Consider the following 19,329-nt stretch of genomic DNA (forward strand, 5'->3'; position numbering starts at 1 on the left):
ATCCTCTAAATTTGAACTCCCAAAGTTTGGGCTCACGCCTGCCATCTGATGAGCTAAGGGGACACATTTGGTGACTTCTTGCTCTTGGTCCTCCCCCTTCTCCAGGGCCATTCCAACAGTGACCATCCAGAAGTTTATTGCTGGCACAATCCTACAGTTGAGCTTCCAAAGCAGGCATAGTCTATGGCTGGCAAGCAGGGCTGGGGAGGGCAAGGGGCCCTAAGATCCTTTTCCATCAGTCATATGGCCTTAGTCTGATCTGCTCTGGAAAGCTACTATTATACTGTTCTGCAAGGGGCAGTATTTCCAGGGGTCCTTTCTTCTTGGGGCTGATATAAGAGCAAAGGATCTACAGTTCTAGGACGCGAAGCAAGCCTCAAACGGTGCAGGATTTGGCCTCCGGTGGGCCCACAGGGGCATCTGCAGAAGACCTACCTACTTCCTAACAGCAGAGCCCAAGCCAGTAGCACGTCCAAGGTCATAGCCCAAAGAGAAAACTGTAAGACACAATTTTACTTCTCTCCCCCAACAGGATGGTACTAGTCTCCGCTCAATATCTCCCTCCTCTTCTCTCCTCTCCCAAAGCAAAACCACAGAAAACATTCCAGGAGACCATACCTTCCTTCTCCAGAGTCTTCCAACGTGTGACCCTCTTATTATGTGCCAGCCAGTATTTTTAAAGGCCATCCATGGAAGGACGCTGGCCTCTAAGTCAAGGGAGCTGTGAAGGGAGACACGACACTGACAAGGAGCCCAGACAGACACTGCTTAAGATTCACCTGTTCTAGAAAACCCTCCCAGGCTGGTCCCATCTAGCATTGGGCATTCAAATACCTCACAATCTTTAGAAATAACTGATTGCTAAGGCAGGTTTTATATAGTATTTCCCTGTTTTTGCTGCTTAGCCATTTTTGTCTCACTGCTTCTTTCTCTGTGGCAAGGACTATATTTCGTTTCTCCTCTCCACCCTCACTGCCACCTGCTGCTTCCCTTCAACCCACTCCCTGCCTCTCGCCTGCCTGGCTTCAGCTCTCTGATGAAGACATTACATTCTCAGGATGGAATGTTGACTACCTGATTCCCTAATTGTGTTCTTGACTTGTCTCAAAGTTGATTCTCCTCCTTGGAAATCACCCACATCTTCAGCTCTGGCCTTTTCTTTAGCATAGTCTGCGAACTTGCAAAGGTCTTCTTGTCCACTTTTGGGTCTCCATTATTGCAGCTATAAAATTATTACAACGCTAGCCTTCCCCAGCCTAATCACATTCTGTTCATCGAATTGACAGCCTGCATTTTGTCTTCATGCAGTTGAAACTGAAATGGATTTGGAGGAAATTATCTTAAAAGACAGTTTTTTCTTCTCTATTGTGTTCATAGAGCTGGGTGAGGGGGAGGAATGCTTATTTTCCAAGAAGTTGGGGGAAGGGAAAGGTGGAGAGGTCCAAGGGCAACTGGGAGTGAGGTGGGGAGCTGGGGCAGATTTGGAAGGACTTTGGGAACTAACATCTAGGATTTTGACTCTGAGCCCCTCTCGGGGCTCCCACTTGATGGCTTCTCATGCTTGTACTGCACATCCCACACTATTAGACCCAAGGAAGTTTCCAGGACCTCTTCATTTTATTTCCACCCTCAATCCACATTTCCAGATGTCTCTGCAGCAAAGTGAAATTCCAGGCAAGCCTCAGGGAAAAGGAGAAACAAAGACAATGAAACAATTGGTAGTGAAAGGCAGAAAGAGAAGACGGGAGCCCTTAGAAAAGGGAGTATCCCTGAGGAGGTGGGGACAAGGGGAGGAGAAGGGGAGGAGGAGAGGAGGAGGAAAGCAAGCCTGTCCCTTTAAGGGGGTTGGCTGTCAATCAGAAAGCCCTTTTCATTGCAAGAGAAGAGGACAAAGATACTCAGAGAGAAAAAGTAAAAGACCGAAGAAGGAGACTGGAGAGACCAGGATCCTTCCAGCTGAACAAAGTCAGCCACAAAGCAGACTAGTCAGCCGGCTACAATTGGAGTCAGAGTCCCAAAGACATGGGTAAGTTTCAAAAACTTTAGCATTGAAGATTCAAGCAGACACAGGAATTCGCAAGAGAATTTCCAACTTTGGGGTTCGGGGGTTCCAATGGTTTACATGAGTCGTGATTTGGCACTTGTTTTCTTTTTAAATTCCTTAACATTCAGTTAGGTTAACTCCTTCTCTGCTGTACTGAGCATGATGCTTTATTACCAAAGAATTCCAGCAGCACGTGGAGAGTCACACACATCTCTGGAGAGAGTGCCCAGCCAGATGGATGTGGTCATGTGTCCTCCTACCCCCTCACTTCCCTCTATCTTCTCTTTTCCCTTGGTTCCAAGGCCCTGGTAACGGTTGGGTCTGCTTGCTCTCCTGGTTCTGCTGGAGGTCACTGAGCACTGTCTAGACCTCAGATGTACAAACTAATTGCTTGCTTGATGCAATCTTTGAACTACGTTTGACATCAGTAGGAAGCTGGGGGTTGGGCAAGCTGGACTCAGGCTTGGCCACGGCTGAGAAGGCCATTGCCAGGTTCAGGAAATGAAATAAAGTCCTCAATGGCTTGACCATGGGAAACAAATACGGGTAGGAGTGTGTGTGTATGTGCATATGTGTGTGTGCACATACAGGGGTGACTATTTCTAACAAATATCACAGACATAGCTTTCCTGAGGGCTCTCTGCTATGACAAGGAGGCTGCTGGGACATTAGGGCTCTTGCTAAGTTGGTGGAGTATTGAGGGCTTTTCTAGGTTCCATGAACAAAGACAGAAGCTATGAGGTTCTGGTGTTAGTTTCTACTCAGAGTAAGGTGTGCAGAGCACAAGGGTCTTTGTCCCTATGGGACTTCACAGAGTCATGTAGACATTGCTCACATTTGGCAAAACAGAGAGCAGCTTAAACACATCCTAAATGAAATGAGACTCAGTTGTCCCATGTATTCCCTATCAAATGTAGCACCGAGTAGATAGCATCCACAGAGATCAATTTGCAATTATATTGATCTGGTTCAGCCTTTAGGTGTTTCATCATGAAATACTGAGAGAACACTTTGAAGCATGTGCAAGGTAAAATAGGAGGGCAGAGCACTGGACAAGGAGTCAGAAAAATCAGATTCCAATCCCAGATCTGCTACTTATGAACTGCGTGACCTTGGGCAGGTCACTGAATCACCATTTCCTCATCTGGAAAATGGAGATAGCAATAACTACTTTGTCTATTTTCAGGGTTGTAAGAATCAAGTAACAATAATATGGAAGTCTTTGAAAATGGGCAAGATCTATAACAATTGTAAATCATGATAATACCTACTATTAGACAATAATGTGTACATAGGCTGACTCTTCCTCTTTCTGGGGTGGTTGGGTTTTCTTTGTGTGCTTGGATCAGATTCATTTGACCAATGAAGTGTGGCCAGGTGAGAGGTGAATGTTGGAGGAACTCAATTCCTGCCCTGGGTAACATCAAGAACCTTATCTAATGTCAGCCCAGCGGATTGGCTAGGTTGTGCATTAAAAACAGAGAGGGAGTAAAGAAGGATGTTGAATATTACTTCCTCAGAGGATGAAATCCCTGAGGAAAGGTAGGAACAAATAAGGTGACCACAGGGACAGTTGCCTGTTATGGAGGCTGGGTGATTGCCTCCAGAGGAAGATTGCCACAGATAAGGGCACCATTGAGGATGCGCATTGGTTCCCAGCTCCTAAGGGTGGATGATACTTGGGCCAGGTACATGTGATGGAGCAGCCACTGAGTTTCCATTTATTCAGTAATAGAGTGTCTACAATACTTTGAATTATAGACCATCTCTAACAAGGTACGGGACTGCCACTACTTCTGAAGTGGAGTGCACTGCTGTTCAACAATTGCAGTAAACACATTGTATCCTGGAATCTGGGATTGGAAGGAACTTTAGAAGTCGTCTGAACCAACCTTCAGTATGGGATTCATTTTTACAACAACTAATTAAACGTTTGTATAGCCTCTGCTTAATCACCTCCAGAAACAGGGAACTTACTACCTCAACCATATAGAATCCCTTAGGATTGGAAGCAACGAGGAACACTTCAGTAGTGTCTGCACAAAAGGTTTATGGGGAAAATGATAGCTTATTAAATTTTGCCTTGATTGAAAGGGGAATGTTCCAAGTAAGTCTTTGGGATAACGATGGAACCGGAAAGGAGCCAAAGAGCAGTAACTGATTATTCTCTGCTCAGTAACACAATGCCATTATTGAACAGCAAAACATTGTCTGTAAGCCTGTTGTCGTCTGAGAACAGTGGCTGTTACCCTGGTAACCAGACTGTGATGCCTTCATCCAAAAGTGGCTGTTTGCCAAGCAGTATAGTTTTGGCTGGCTTGGAGTAAGTGGGTGGAGCCCAGGCAAAAAGTGTAGCAGCAGAGCGGGGGTCCAGTTTTATACAATGCCCGAAGAATAACTGAATCCCATCAAAATGGCACAAATGCACCAAGAATGCCAGGATCCAAAAATAAACCAGATCCAAACCACCATGTTCATATTCATGTTCACTAGTCTTCCTGGAGACGCTGACTAACATAATCAAGTGCAGCCTTCCCCACCTGACTTCTCTCTCTGGCTGTGCAGAGCCAGAGGAGCTCTTGGAGAGCCAGGCAGATTGAAAGGTATACCCTGCTTTAGGGGGTCTTTGCCTTGGCTCTGAGCTAGGAAAGCCAGAAATGTACTTAACACCCTGACAACTAGAACTGCTCTCTCAGAGTGATCTGAGTAATAACACCCTCAACCCTGGGAGGTGGGTGGGAGGGGAAATATAGTCTCCAAACCCATTAAAGTAGAACTCCAGCCAGTAACATCACTTTTCCCCACTGCTTTTGTCTATTGTCCCGAAGCCTTGAAAGCCATCCCCTGGGTACAGCTCTTTGTCTTGAAAGAAAGCAGCAGTAGAAATGCCTTCCCTGCCCACAGTACTTCAGGTCTAGAGAAGATCAAATGAGGACAGTGACATGATCAGGAAGGGTCACAGCAGTCATCGTAGGTGAATGGAACCACTTTCCCTTCGTTTTCTGCTTTCAGAGCCTACTCAGTGCCAGACCTACTTCAGAAGCGCAGCAAGTGCTGATTGATTAATCCCTCTTGGCTACTGCAAAATGGCCCCGAGGGCTATCTCTCAGCTCTGCACTGGTCTCTGAGCTGTCTGCCAGGCAGGGCTCTAGAAAAGAGTTCCAAGGAAGAGGATAAGGTTCCCCAGATCAGCTTCACACTGTAACCAAGGAGAGAGGGGGAAATGGTGGGAGAATGACCTGAGGAACAAGGTATGGCTACTCTTATCTCTAGTACCAGTTACTTCTCTTTTATCTTCCCAGTCGTGGGCAAGGTAGAGACAATGTGCCAAGGATAAGTTTTAAGAATCAAAGTCTTACCTCAGCTTCCCAATGCTTGTACATAAATCGGAATGTGTACCTCATTCATTCTATGTGTGTGTGTGTGTGTGTGTGTGTGTGTGTGTATCTGAAGAGGAGTAGGGAGTATAGGAAACATGGTCCAGATGCTGTTGCCATGGTAATACTAAAAGGGGACCAAAGAGGAGGCTGAGATTCCTTTTTACTTAACCTTGTCCACATGACTTGACTATCCAGCAGGCTCAGATTCCCAGGCCCCAGAGGCTTTGGGACTCTTTTCCAGCACTTGAATGTGGTATATAAGTGCTGATATCACAAGGGACATGTAGGAAAGACAAAATTATAGGCAGGGCATTGTCTAACCAGGATGAGGCCAGAAGCAAAAGTCTTTGTTTGTCTCTGGCACCTCTTGATGATTATTGTTTTACTCCTAGAACCCACCCACTGATCCCCATCCATCCCTAGTACCAGTCACGGCTGCTCTAGCATTTCGGCCTTATCAACTGCTGTAGGCCCTGATCAAGGAGGCCTCTGTTCATGGGGTGAGGTTAAGGGGTGGGTTCTGGGAGGAGGGTAAGACTGTAGTGCAGATTCGAGACCTAGGGAGATGGGGCCACTTTCTCACTCAATGAGCCTGCCTGTTGTTTAGCTCTATTGTATAGGGTTCTTCTATCTCTCCCTTTGTCAGCTGGATTCAAGGGACAGGCTGGGAATTGTGCAGGGTACAATTGGTCTCTTTCTACCATTCCTTTCGATGAAAGCCCTTCCTCTCCTTCCTTTGATGAGTTCCCAGATTCACACTGAATTTCCATCATGGAGCTGGTACTTGAGGCGGGCCCAGGGCATGGGAAAGGAGGGAGGGAGAGTTGGGAGCTCTTGGCGTCTGTTTAAAGGGACAGCATCAGAATCAACACAGTCCCTTGATGAACCTGTATCTGTGTGAGTCTCATCAGTCCTGTTGATCTCTGTCAGACCCACCCCTGTGAAGAGCACTGGTGAGAAGGGCTTAAAGTTCTGTCACAGATTGATTAGACTTGTTTTGGAAGTTTGTATACAAATGTAGCCAACCATGGTCTGATATTTTCCCTTTGCTTACCTTTTGCCCACACAACTTCATTATATCCATTTTAACACTTGCTTATAGGTAGCTTTGGATTTTGATTCACAGACATACATTTGTTCTCCCCAACAGGATTGCAAGTTTTCTAAAGAAAGGGACTGGCTTTTCAATTCCCTTCTGTTTCTCCTAGTGTCTATGTCACTGCTAGAGTGCTTAATGCTTATACTGAATTCACATAAACAGAAATGAAAGGAAAACACTGGAGGGGGTTGTTATTTTTCTCTATGACCTTTCATCAAAGTCAGGCAGTTTAATCTGATTGAGTTGCATTGGGAAATGTTATTACTATATGGTTCTTTTATGCCAACTCTCCCACCTCACAGTCTGTACTTAGACTGGAAATGTGAGACTGTCTCTTGAGAGAGCCAAGGAACTTATTCTCTAGAATCCCTTCCAGCCTTCTTGATCAAGCTCACACCCTTTCAACCAGGAGGGGTTCTGAAATGGAGAGCCGATGGCTTCAGGCTACTGTTCACACATACCCAAGGACATTTCTTGGACTGTGAAAAATCAAAGGGAGCCCAATGGACCTTTCTCAGAATGCTTTGATTGCCAACTACTTTGATGAAAAAATAATTTCTTGCAGGCTCTGAGTTTTTCTCAGTTAGAATCTAAAATCTGATTCTTGCTTGGACAGACTGACTGAGACACTTTACTTCTGCTGAATTTAAATGCCCCCAAAGCAAACATTTCATCTAGGCTGTGAAGAGATAGACATCTGATGCTTATGCTAATATTGCTGCATTGTTTATATCTCAATGGTGATAGATTTATCTGAAGTCATTTATTTCAGACTCTACATTAGAAACTCATTAAAGCCTACTTCCTTTTTGTCCCTTGCTTTGAGCAGTAGTGGAGCAGAAAAGAGGATGCTAAGTTATTCAAATGCTAAGAAAATAGAGGAAAATGGTTGTAAAAAGAAAGGCTATGATCTGGTGACTTAGAATTGCTCCTAAGGCTTAGCCCTTTATCTTCCAGTAAGAACACAGTCCATGACACTCTCAGGTTATTTGGATGATGATTAAGGGATCAGATACACTCAAGAGGTTGTTTCCCTCTCATCTCTGCAACCCTAGAGGGGGCATCAGCTAAAGCTTAAAGTGGAGTTCTCTTTTGGCTAGCAAGAGTTCAAGTTCCTCCATCCCAGACCATACCTGCACAACCACTTAGCCCTTCCCAGATGAAAATGCTGGGGTGAGTAGGTAGCCCCAAGATGGTCACTTGCTAGGGTGGATGGCCCTTCTTACCCTGGGCTAAACAAACAGTCCTGCCATTGTTCTCTGGGTCTGACCCCCTCCCCACCCCCAGGCCTGCAGGCCCCTGTGGAATACCAATCAGGCTCCTGAGATCTCAGGAAAGAACAAGGCTTCTTTGTCTGGGGGAGCTATGGAGGGTTCTGTCCAAGCCCTGACCCTGTGCTGGGGAGAAAGGGAACAGTGGGGTCACTGACCTTCCTCTCCCCCATCCCCAGGCTTCAGAGACTTTCTTTACTAGAAGAGTCTAAGAGTTTGGGGGTGGGGAGGAGTTGGATAGGCAGAGAAGGAAAATGGCAGTACTGTTTACTTCCGAGCTCCTTTTCTTGACTTATAGGATGAATCTAGTATTTCAACATATTAAGAAAGAGAAAGATCAATTTCTGGAATGTTTTCTGAGAACAACAATCGATTTCAGTTATGTTTTTCTCTATGGTACACATGTGTGTATGTGCACATTTGTGCACATGCATGCACGTGCGTGTGTACACACAGAGACACACGCATGGGCCAGCTCTGAAAAGACACTCTTCCCAAGCACTTTTGCAAAGTTCATGCTGAGTAAACTTGAGTAAAGTTCAGCCTCCACTCACAGCACCACAGCTACAGATTGCTTCTCGTAGAGGTCAAGTTTTCTGGCAGCAGTGCTTTAGTTCTTGGAAAAGGAAGTTCTACTTCTTCAAATATTAGCTGCTTACTTTGTTTGGCTTGGGCTTCTTAGCCTCATCTCTGGTGTGATACACAAGGATATTTGAAGAAGAGGCCCTTTGATGGCCAGGGAAGGGCTGTCATTTCAGGAGATGGTGGGTAATAGGACTCACTCCTTTTGTGGCTCTGAGAATAGAAGCAAATGCTTCTACCTCAATTTTCCCATGGCAGAGATAATTCGGTCTTTCCAAATCTGTTCACATTGATGCAAATCACCAGGTGTTCAAGCTCTCAGGGCTAAAAACAAACTGTACTAATGTTAACAGAATCAGGCAAAGGAGTTCCCCTTCCTTGGTACCCTATAGACAAGTGAGTGTGGCTTAGAGAACTTGAATACAAAAATGCAAGCCTAAGAAATTAGTATAATTTATTTTTATTGTACAAGCTGTCACAACATGCTTATTCAAAAATAGCAGCTTCCCAGCACATTTGCTGAGTATTTGTGTGTGTGCATATGTGTACTATGTTTATAGATATATAAAATCATTGGGCATATATATATACACACATATATATTTATACATATATACATATGTATACACACACACACACACACACACACACACAAACATACATATGAATTAAGACATTTTTTCTGAAGAGCTTAACATTCTCATTTCTTTTTCATTTTAGGAATCTGGCCCAGAGGCCAGAGGAAGCCATTCTTTTCCCCATCTAGTCAGTCATCTACTTGGCATTTGCTAAGGTGCACTCCATATGACATCTTAGAGCATGGGACTAGTACTTGGAACACAGCTGCTTTCAGAGTCTGTGACTTCTTGTGTGCCTTTCCTGTTTCTCAGCAACACTGGCATGGGGCCTGGGATACCAGGTCTGGGGATCTCAGGGACTCTTAGCACTTTAAGACACATGTGTTCCCAGGCCCTGGTGTGTTCTCCTAGTGCCAGAAAGATGTTTCATGCTTTGCTGACTTTGTATAAAGTCTGTTTGTAGCTGTTTTGACAGAATCTCAGTGTAGAACTGAAGGTGGGCACGTTAGCCAAGCTGCACTATAGGAGGACAAAACCACCATGCAAAGTGTCCAAAAATTATTAAGCCCATGTTTTTATTATAGTGAGTAAAGCAGTCTTCCCATTTTCATTTCTTGTCCTATGCTAGCTCCCTCCTGTTTGGACTGCTCCTCTCATATGTAAACTAAGAAGAATCAAGCATTCTTTGCAACAAATACACACGATGCTCAAAAATATCCAGGAGCATGCAATTTCCAAAGTTTCCTTCACCTGGAATGTTCTTCAGGCTAAAATCCTGTCTGACAATACCAGCATCTCTGGCCTGCACTCATCCCTTCCTGGACCTGCAAGTGCATCTACCCTCTGTTACCACTTACTTGGCTGCCTAAATTGTTAGTTTAAAATATTAGGTCTATCTAGCTAAATCTTCCTCAGGAATCTAAAGACTCCCATAAGGCAGAGTCTGTGTCTTTTCTCTCTTCATATCCCATATAACACCCACTATAATGCTGGGCATATAGTGAGTATTTCATAAATAGTTGATGAATGACTAAAATAAGCAAGCAAACAAACAGACCAGAGCAATAAGGAAGGAGGGACTGATTTCATGATCTCTCTGGCTTGCTATTTGAATTGCTGAATTATTATTGTTTGTTAAATATATTTTTTAGAAATTCTGGGAATTAAAGGTAAGGATTTTTTTTTTCTTTCCTTTTTTTTTTTTTTCTTGAGACAGAATCTTGCTCTTGTCACCCAGGCTGGAGTGCAATGGCGCAATCTTGGCTCACTGCAACCTCCACTTCCTGGGTTCAAGAGATTTTCCTGCCTCAGCCCCCTGAGTAGCTGAGATTACAGGCATGTGCCACCATGCCTGGCTAATTTTCATATCTTTAGTAGAGATGGTGTTTCACCATGTTGGCCAAGCTGGTCTCGAACTCCTGACCTCAGGTAATCCTCCTTAGCCTCCCAAAGTGCTGGGATTACAGGTGTGAGCCACGGCGCCAGGCCAAGGATTTATTTTCAATGTAAGGATTCTGGGTCGATCTCACATGCTGAAAGCCAAAACCCTTAGTTTCTCCTGCTTCTTGACTCTGGGGTGCCCACTATCTCCAAGCCTGTAAGTGCAGAGCCTGGCTGGCCTGGAAGAGAGCTTTGAGTGGCATGAGCTACCTACTGGATGTGCCTGACTGTTTCCCCTTCTTCTTCCCCAGGCTTGTTAGAATGCTGTGCAAGATGTCTGGTAGGGGCCCCCTTTGCTTCCCTGGTGGCCACTGGATTGTGTTTCTTTGGGGTGGCACTGTTCTGTGGCTGTGGACATGAAGCCCTCACTGGCACAGAAAAGCTAATTGAAACCTATTTCTCCAAAAACTACCAGGACTATGAGTATCTCATCAATGTGTAAGTACTTGCCCTCCCACACAGACCCATCTTTTTTTTTTCCCTCTCTCCATCCTGGAGATAGAGTACTCTAATATCTTAGTAACTAGGGGATGGGTGGAGCCAGACAGGATTCCTGAGTCTTCCCTCTGTGCAGATTTCTCCTGTTCCACATTCAAATCCTCAAATGTGGGGAAATTGCCAGATTCAGAAAGGAGAGGTCTGCCTGCCTGCCTGCCTGCCAGCCTTTCCCAGCCCCTGTTTTCTCACACGTGCTCTGACTTCTGCTAGGTGTGGTTAATATTGCCCAAGTTGGAGCCTCCACAGTGGTAGGTATGGAGAACCCAAGAGAGGCACTAAGCCTCTCCTGTTCCTAGAACAACTTAGGCTCCTGTTCCTTCACCCACCTTTCTTCTTACCTAGCTCCCCACTCCTGTGAGGTGGCATGTCTGAAGGATCGGGCAGGGAGAGTAGGGCCCTGGTTCTCCAGGTCACAGGGTAAGCAAGATGTGGCAGAAAGATCATATGTTTCTGGTCACATACACTGTGTCTTCACTTATTTCAACAAAGATAGGGTAAAAGTATGCAGGAGGAACCTGGTGATTCCTCTAGAGAATCCCTAGCTTTGTTAGGGTGCCTGCTCTGGCGTATACCACATTTATGTGAGTAAAGGAGCTGGGTCTTCAATTAATACGATTCCTTCGTCTCTTTCATCTCCCTGTTACTGCAGGATCCATGCCTTCCAGTATGTCATCTATGGAACTGCCTCTTTCTTCTTCCTTTATGGGGCCCTCCTGCTGGCTGAGGGCTTCTACACCACCGGCGCAGTCAGGCAGATCTTTGGCGACTACAAGACCACCATCTGCGGCAAGGGCCTGAGCGCAACGGTAACAGGGGGCCAGAAGGGGAGGGGTTCCAGAGGCCAACATCAAGCTCATTCTTTGGAGCGGGTGTGTCATTGTTTGGGAAAATGGCTAGGACATCCCGACAAGGTGATCATCCTCAGGATTTTGTGGCAATAACAAGGGGTGGGGGAAAATTGGGCGTGAGTCTGTGGCCTCGTCCCCACCCAAGGCTGGGTCCTCTCTAGGGGCCCGGCATTTGAGTGAGGAAGCGATGGCTGCAGCCGAACGAGAAGATCAGGAAGAACGTGGTGCCCAGCTGGCTTAGCCTCACCTTTCAAAGGTTCCCTAAGCAAATTTCTTTTCAAAATGGAAAGCATGAGTTATGTAGGATGCTTTGTACAATCAGACCATTTCTAAGCCACCTGTTGGTATCCCTTTACTCCCTTCCTAGCAGGGACCACAAGAGTGGATATAACTGGACAAGAGTCTAAAATACTGCTCGTGAGATTGAGACTTGGACACCTGATCTGAGAAGGAGGATTGATAATAAAAATTAAATAATTGACTCCAAGGTGAAATTTACCATATTCCGGGATCCTACTCTGTTGGAAGTCCCAGAGGGAATTGGAGTAGATCTGCATGTTGAATGTTTTATCATTGTCTGAGGGTTATCCATCTGTGCTTTGAGTGGGGTGCACATTGGTTTTCAGTATCTGGAGTTAAAGATCCTTTGAGGGCTGAACATGTGCAGGTTCTAGCCATGTCTTTTTGTGGCCAGCAGTCAGCTTAGAAAGGTTTTGTATATGAAATTTTAATCTCCTATTGGCTTTGTTCAATGACTAGGGAACAAAAATGTTCCCGTGGCAAGGAACATTTTCTAAGCTCAGCCTAAGGCACAAAACGGCACGACTTTCTTTCAAGATCTATTTTGATTTCTTTACACCTTATCTGCCCAGAAACATCTCCTGAAGCCTTTCTAACCCAGGGATCCTCCTCACTCCTCCCCTACCCATTCCCCCCACCCTCCGTCACACTTGGGGCCAGTTCTCTAGTAGATACTGCCAATGACCCTTGGCAGAGGTGCCCTGCTCACTAATTTAATTTGGGGGAGCCCTGGAATCTGATTTTAATATCTGGCACATGCCAGTACAGGATCTCCCAGTTTGTGTTTCTACATCTGCAGACGGATACTGATTTCTAACCACCCCATGTCAATCATTTTAGTTTGTGGGCATCACCTATGCCCTGACCGTTGTGTGGCTCCTGGTGTTTGCCTGCTCTGCTATACCTGTGTACATTTACTTCAACACCTGGACCACCTGCCAGTCTATTGCCTTCCCCAGCAAGACCTCTGCCAGTATAGGCAGTCTCTGTGCTGATGCCAGAATGTATGGTGAGTTAGGGCACGGGTGCTTTGGCTCTCCTACCCACTATGGAAGCACAATATATTTGGTTATTTTGTTAGTGTAAGGAGGGTGGTGATTATGAGAAAAAGATAAGATGATGAATGCTTGGGTCTTAGTTTATTAATCCTTCCCTACTGAAACCAGAGAGGTTTATTCCCTGCGAAGGGAACTTGGAGGCGATGGGAATTTTCTTGGCCATTCACATTGGCCTACTCTAGTTAATTGCTGTTCTGAACCCCAAAGCAGCAAATTTCAATAACAAATACAAAGTTGAAGCAGTGTTCAATACTGTCTTCTCTTTTCCGTAAACCTGTAGAAAAGAGGATCCTGATTGTTGGTAGAATCCAACTTTACAGCAAGGATAATTAGAGATGGAAGAAGGGCTCTACGGGGAAGTCTCCACATGGCCCATAACTCTATAAAGCTTCCCCTGGTTGATTTTTGTGTCTTACTTAGGTGTTCTCCCATGGAATTCTTTCCCTGGCAAGGTTTGTGGCTCCAACCTTCTATCCATCTGCAAAACAGCTGAGGTGAGTGCGTTATTTGTGTTATTTTGCAACAGAGTGTGTAATACCATACAAATTATACCCATAGCCTTCAATTTCAAGGACTAAAAGTTTCTCTTTGCTGGATTTTGAATTACCAGATTGCCTTCTAAAAAATATTGGCTAAGTATGCCTGAGCCAATGAGCACAGAAAGTAAAACACCTGTTTTCCCTAGAGCCACATAGAAAGACTTCCCATCTTAAAAGAGAAGTTTGTAACTTTAGGTAAAGATAGAGCCTAATGGCAAAATCCCCTAGATGAAAATTTTCATTCCTTTAGTTAAACACCATATCAAGAAAATGAACTGTGCACAGAGACATTCATAGTTTTTATAAAAACATTTTCAGTTTGGAACTTTTTTTAATCTCAAATGAGAGGTAAAATAAGTACATTTGAAGAGGAAAGCACTGTATTGAGAATAGATATTATAAACAAATGAGTCAGGGGACTAAAAGTAAGCCCTGGGGAGAAAGGCAGTAAATTATTTCTTTGGAAACAAAATGGTGACTTTAAATTTTGGGCCCCTAGGCACGACTGTAGGGAACCAGTATTTGGGAGCACTGTACTATTTCATTAGTATTCTGTGTTCTGGGTGTTATGGGGCCAGGTGCTATGATGTACACTGAAGACTGGGAGGCCCACACTTAGGGAAGTGAAAACTTAGTTAGAGATGTAGAATTTGCATACAAGAAAGGTATCAGCACATTCAGAAAGCTATATTCATGATTTACAGTGGGGCATATTATTACTATTGCAAGAAACAGTTCTTCCTCTTGCATTTTCCTGCAGTTCCAAATGACCTTCCACCTGTTTATTGCTGCATTTGTGGGGGCTGCAGCTACTCTGGTTTCCCTGGTGAGTTGACTTTGAATGATCTTGGCAAGTAAATAGGCCTGAGACAGTGTGGGTACAGCTATTCTGAAAGGCAAGAAGACAGTCTGTTTCCATCCTTGAAATGCTGGAGAGAAGCTTCTGGGAAGATAGCGAAGGGTAGAGGCTCTGTACTTTTACTTGCATAGTCAAGGTGGAAAAACATGACAAATTAGATAGGAACAAGAAAAGTGGTATGAGGAAAGAGGAGGTAAGAGATTCATAGACACGAATGATAATATTTAGTATTTGTAGACCGTGTAATGTTGCCAAGTGCTTTGCAGTCATAAATTACGGTTAATTCTGAATACGTTGTGATCAGATCAGTGACAACACACTGAAACATGAAACATGACTTGCTATAGCCTGGAATTCTATATACTATCAATACGAATCTACCTTGGATACTCTCCAATGGATTTAGTTACTCATGTGGAAATGCCGGGAGGACCTCCTAACATTATCAGAATTGTTATGACTGTAATACAATGCTATGTCCCAGGTCTTGCTGATAGTGTTACAGTGACCTGTGAATGTAGTTGAATGTAGTGTGCTCATTGTGCAGATCAGAAACCTAAGGCACTGAAGGGTGAAGTGATTTATCTGAAGTCATTGTATAAACAGTGATCAGACAAGATGAGCTCACAGAACTCCTGGCCCCTATTGCTGAGGCTTCTATACAGACTTAAGTAATTTCTCGCCTTGTAAAATGAATTGATTCATTAAGCAGGGGAGGGCTATACTGCATGATGTAGCTGTGTGTCTACAGCAAGCATCCTATGACTCCAAGTCACTCAGACATGTGGATGTGGCAAAGCCCAAATACTGTTCTCTTCCCCGATGAAAACTCAGTACTAGACAAGAGGTGTGGAATAAATCTTTATGATTTGATTCTCTGGGCCTGGGCCATTGGAAGGAAATGCTGCAGAGACATCGGACTTCCAGTCAAGTGTATATGGAGAAAGCCAAGCCTGGGATATACTGCTTTTTGCAGAACAGGGGTTTTCCCCTTATTTAGTTATGATTTTATTTCATCCTTCCTCATTCCCAAAGGGATTTGAGGAGGGAGCGTTTTCTTTTCTACTCTCATTAACATTCTCTATTCTGTTCCCTACAGCTCACCTTCATGATTGCTGCCACTTACAACTTTGCCGTCCTTAAACTCATGGGCCGAGGCACCAAGTTCTGATCCCCCGTAAAAATCCCCCTTTCTCTAATAGCGAGGCTCTAACCACACAGCCAACAATACTGCGTCTCCCATCTTAACTCTTTGCCTTTGCCACTGACTGGCCCTCTTCTTACATGATGAGTGTAACAAGAAAGGAGAGTCTTGCAGTGATTAAGGTCTCTCTGTGGACTCTCCCCTCTTATGTACCTCTTTTAGTCATTTTGCTTCACAGCTGGTTCCTGCTAGAAATGGGAAATGCCTAAGAAGATGACTCCCCAACTGCAAGTCACAAAGGAATGGAGGCTCTAATTCAATTTTCAAGCATCTCCTGAGGATCAGAAAGTAATTTCTTCTCAAAGGGTGCTTCCACTGATGGAAACAAAGTGGGAGGAAAGATGCTCAGGTACAGAGAAGGAATGTCTTTGGTCCCCTTGCCATCTGTAGGGGCCAAATATATTCTCTTTAGTGTACAAAACAGAGAACTCACTCTGGTCTGCCTATTACCACTGAAGATAGAAGAAAAATGAATGTCAGAAAACCCAGTAAGAGCGTTTGCCCAAATCTGCCTATTGCAGCTGGGAGAAGGGGGTCAAAGCAAGGATCTTTCACTCACAGAAAGAGAGCACTGACCCCGGTGGCGATGGACTACCAAAGCCCTAATTCAGCCAACCTTACTTACAGCATAAGGGAGCGTAGTGTCTGTGTAGACGAAGGGGGCATCTGGCCTTACACCTCGTTAGGGAAGAGAAACAGGGTGTTGTCAGCATCTTTTTACTCCCTTCTTCTTGATAACAGCTACCATGACAACCCCGTGGTTTCCAAGGAGCTGAGAATAGAAGGAAACTAGCTTACATGAAAACAGACTGGCCTAAGGAGCAGCAGTTGCTGGTGGCTAATGGTGTAACCTGAGATGGCCCTCTGGTAGACACAGGATAGATAACTCTTTGGATAGCATGTCTTTTTTTCTGTTAATTAGTTGTGTACTCTGGCCTCTGTTATATCTTCACAATGGTGCTCTTTTCATGGGGTATTATCCATTTAGTCATCGGAGGTGATTTGAAGATCTTGATGTGTTTTAGAATGATGCACATTTTGTGTATTCCAATTTGTTTATTACTTATTTGGGGTTGCATCAGAAATGTCTGGAGAATAATTCTTTGATTATGACTCTTTTTTAAAATAGGAAAATTGGACATTAAGTATTACAAATGATATTAAACATTGGCTAGTTAGATGAACCAACCTATTGCGATTTTCTACAAGTATTCTGCCTTTGCAGAAACAGATTTGGTGAATTTGAATCTCAATTTGAGTAATCTGCTTGATTGTTCTTTCTAGCTAATGGAAAATGATTTTACTTGCAATGTTATCTTGGTGTGTTAAGAGTTAGGTTTAACATAAAGGTTATTTTCTCCTGAAATAGATCGCATAACAGAATGCACCAGTCATCAGCTATTCAGTTGGTAAGCTTCCAGGAAAAAGGACAGGCAGAAAGAGTTTGAAACCTGAATAGCTCCCAGATTTTAGTCTTTTCCTGTTTTTGTTAACTTTGGGTTTAAACAAAAGTCTGATTGGTTTTAATTGAATGACAGATTTGTACTACAGCTCTTTTGTTGTAAAGAGTTGTGTTGTTCTTTTCCCCCAAAGTGGTCTCAGCAATATTTAAGGAGATGTAAGATCTTTACAAAAAGATACTTGATACTTGTTTTCAAATCAGTATACAAGATAAGCTTCCAGGCTGCACAGAGGGAGGAGAGGGAAAGTGTTTTGTAAGAAACCAATCAAGATCAAGAACAGTGAAGTAATCCGTACCTTGTGTTTTGTTTTGATTTAATAACATAACGAATAACCAACCCTTCCCTGAAAACCTCACATGCATACATACACATATATACACACACAAAGAGAGTTAATCAACTGAAAGTATTTCCTTCATTTCTGATATAGAATTGCAATTTTAACACACATAAAGGATAAACTTTTAGAAACTTATCTTACAAAGTGTATTTTATAAAATTAAAGAAAATAAAATTAAGAATGTTCTCAATCAAATATCGTGTCCTTTGTGTGAATTGTTCTATTTGACTTCACAATAAAAAGTTAATAATTGTACCTTGTTCAAGGAGCTCATTCATTTTTCAGGTTATCCAAGTCATTCTCATAACATTTTTCTGAAATAAATAGTAGATGAATAGATTACGTCTATTTTAATAGTTAAAGACACTAAGAAATAGAAGCAAAGTAATTTGCCCAAAGAAATCCAGTAAGTACATGTCTGAGCTTGGGTTAGAATGCAGATATTGAAACCAATTTATTGCCTACTTAGGTTTATTTTCTCTTCAAAGTTGGGTTTCAGAGTGTTCAGAGCCAACTATGGCTAGTTTTTAATACCATAGTGGTGCCCCAGTCCCTGGTGCATTTAGATTTCGATTTAGGCTATTGCCACCTTCTCTTTAAATTGTTTGGATATTTCAGTAATGATCCCTTAGTACTTCATACATGACTAATATTTAGTTTTCTCTGGATAGTACTGGTTGGAAGATTTCATGTTTAAAGGACAGAGCAGGTATGAAAAGGGCAATGCAAATGTAACAGGCTGTGGCAGGGCAGTACTAAAATAAGTTAGTGACACCTACCACCCTGGATGGCCAGTTCACTAGCCCACTGGAGACATAGCAGTAAAGCCCTTTCACAGCCCTAGGTTAGAATTTGGCACCCTTAAAAAAAATAAATAAATAAAAATAAAAATTAAAAAAAAATAAAAGAATTTGGCACCCTTGGAATTTAGCACTGATGACCAGCCTAAAGAAAGCTGACTTAAAATCAGCTGCAGATTCATTGCCCCATAGTTGCAGCTGGCAAATGATTGGAGAGAAAGGAATCTTTAGCTGGTGGGGTGACAAGTCAGTCATCAGTTAAGAAGCTCCGTTCTAAAGCAGTTTCAATTTAATTTCCTGATTTCTGCTTCACCACAATTAATATTCTGCAAGAAAATCTGGTTGAATGACTTTAAGACAAAAAGAATAAAAATATGACAAGGACTTATTTTGAGACACTGGCAAACAGGGACACAGCACGATATTTTGGAGAATTGATTCAGGGTGCTACAGAGTGAATGTATTTTTACTTCAGAGGAACCAAAAGCCAGTTCCCAAGAAAGCTATGTTCTCCATCTGCCCTTATTTGGCTCTGCCCTCTGGGACGGATCTATAGATGGAGTTTCTAGGCTCTCAGAAGCTGAGAGCATCTCCACTCTATGAATTGAGCCCATTGTTCTTAGGTCTCCCACACACCATAAACCTCCTTTTTTTCTAACTGAAAGAGCTCTCTTTGTGCTTACATCAGCCAGAGATCAAGATGCAGCAGTATAAACAAGAAACATTTTCTTACAGCACCAGTTGTATTGCTTTTCCTATCTTCGGGGTCAGTACTGAGTGCAGTTATGCAGAATGTGGAAGCTGCAGCTTTGTCCAGAGTAACATTCGTTCATTCCTTAATTTGTTCTGTGAACATTCATTGAGAAACTACTAAGTATTGTGTTAAACCCCAGGAAGTTGAAGTTTGGGGGCGGTGTGGGTAGAAAGGTGATCAAGACTTGATATTACACTCAAGGATCTCTCTCAAATTCAGCCATAGCAGAAAGGTCTCCCAGGGTAAACGAGTGGAGGCAAGGAGTGTGCAAA

The 19,329-nt window shown here is 43.5% G+C and overlaps 1 protein-coding gene across 2 annotated transcripts; it reads left to right on the forward strand.

Annotated features, from left to right (window-relative positions):
- The first annotated feature begins 1,900 nt into the window (after positions 1-1,900).
- PLP1 (proteolipid protein 1) lies at positions 1,901-17,698 on the forward strand. 2 transcript variants are annotated; one of them, XM_002763127.6, is made up of 7 exons: positions 1,901-2,026; positions 10,646-10,832; positions 11,542-11,803; positions 12,881-13,049; positions 13,519-13,592; positions 14,398-14,463; positions 15,596-17,698. In XM_002763127.6, exons 1-7 carry the CDS (start codon positions 2,023-2,025, stop codon positions 15,665-15,667), a joined length of 834 nt encoding a protein of 277 aa, XP_002763173.1. In that variant the 5' UTR covers positions 1,901-2,022; the 3' UTR covers positions 15,668-17,698. The 2 variants fall into 2 exon arrangements, with proteins under 2 accessions (XP_002763173.1, XP_003735839.1); XM_003735791.5 differs by having other exon boundaries at positions 11,542-11,698.
- The last annotated feature ends 1,631 nt before the right edge of the window (positions 17,699-19,329 follow it).

Source organism: Callithrix jacchus, chromosome X (genome assembly GCF_049354715.1).
Source record: "Callithrix jacchus isolate 240 chromosome X, calJac240_pri, whole genome shotgun sequence".
Classification (NCBI taxonomy): Eukaryota; Metazoa; Chordata; class Mammalia; order Primates; family Cebidae; genus Callithrix; species Callithrix jacchus.

Coding starts and splice junctions, on each gene's coding strand:
- PLP1 (XM_002763127.6), top strand. Junction 13,050..13,518: donor TGCTGATGCCAGAATGTATG/GTGAGTTAGGGC, acceptor TGTCTTACTTAG/GTGTTCTCCCATGGAATTCT. Junction 14,464..15,595: donor CAGCTACTCTGGTTTCCCTG/GTGAGTTGACTT, acceptor TGTTCCCTACAG/CTCACCTTCATGATTGCTGC.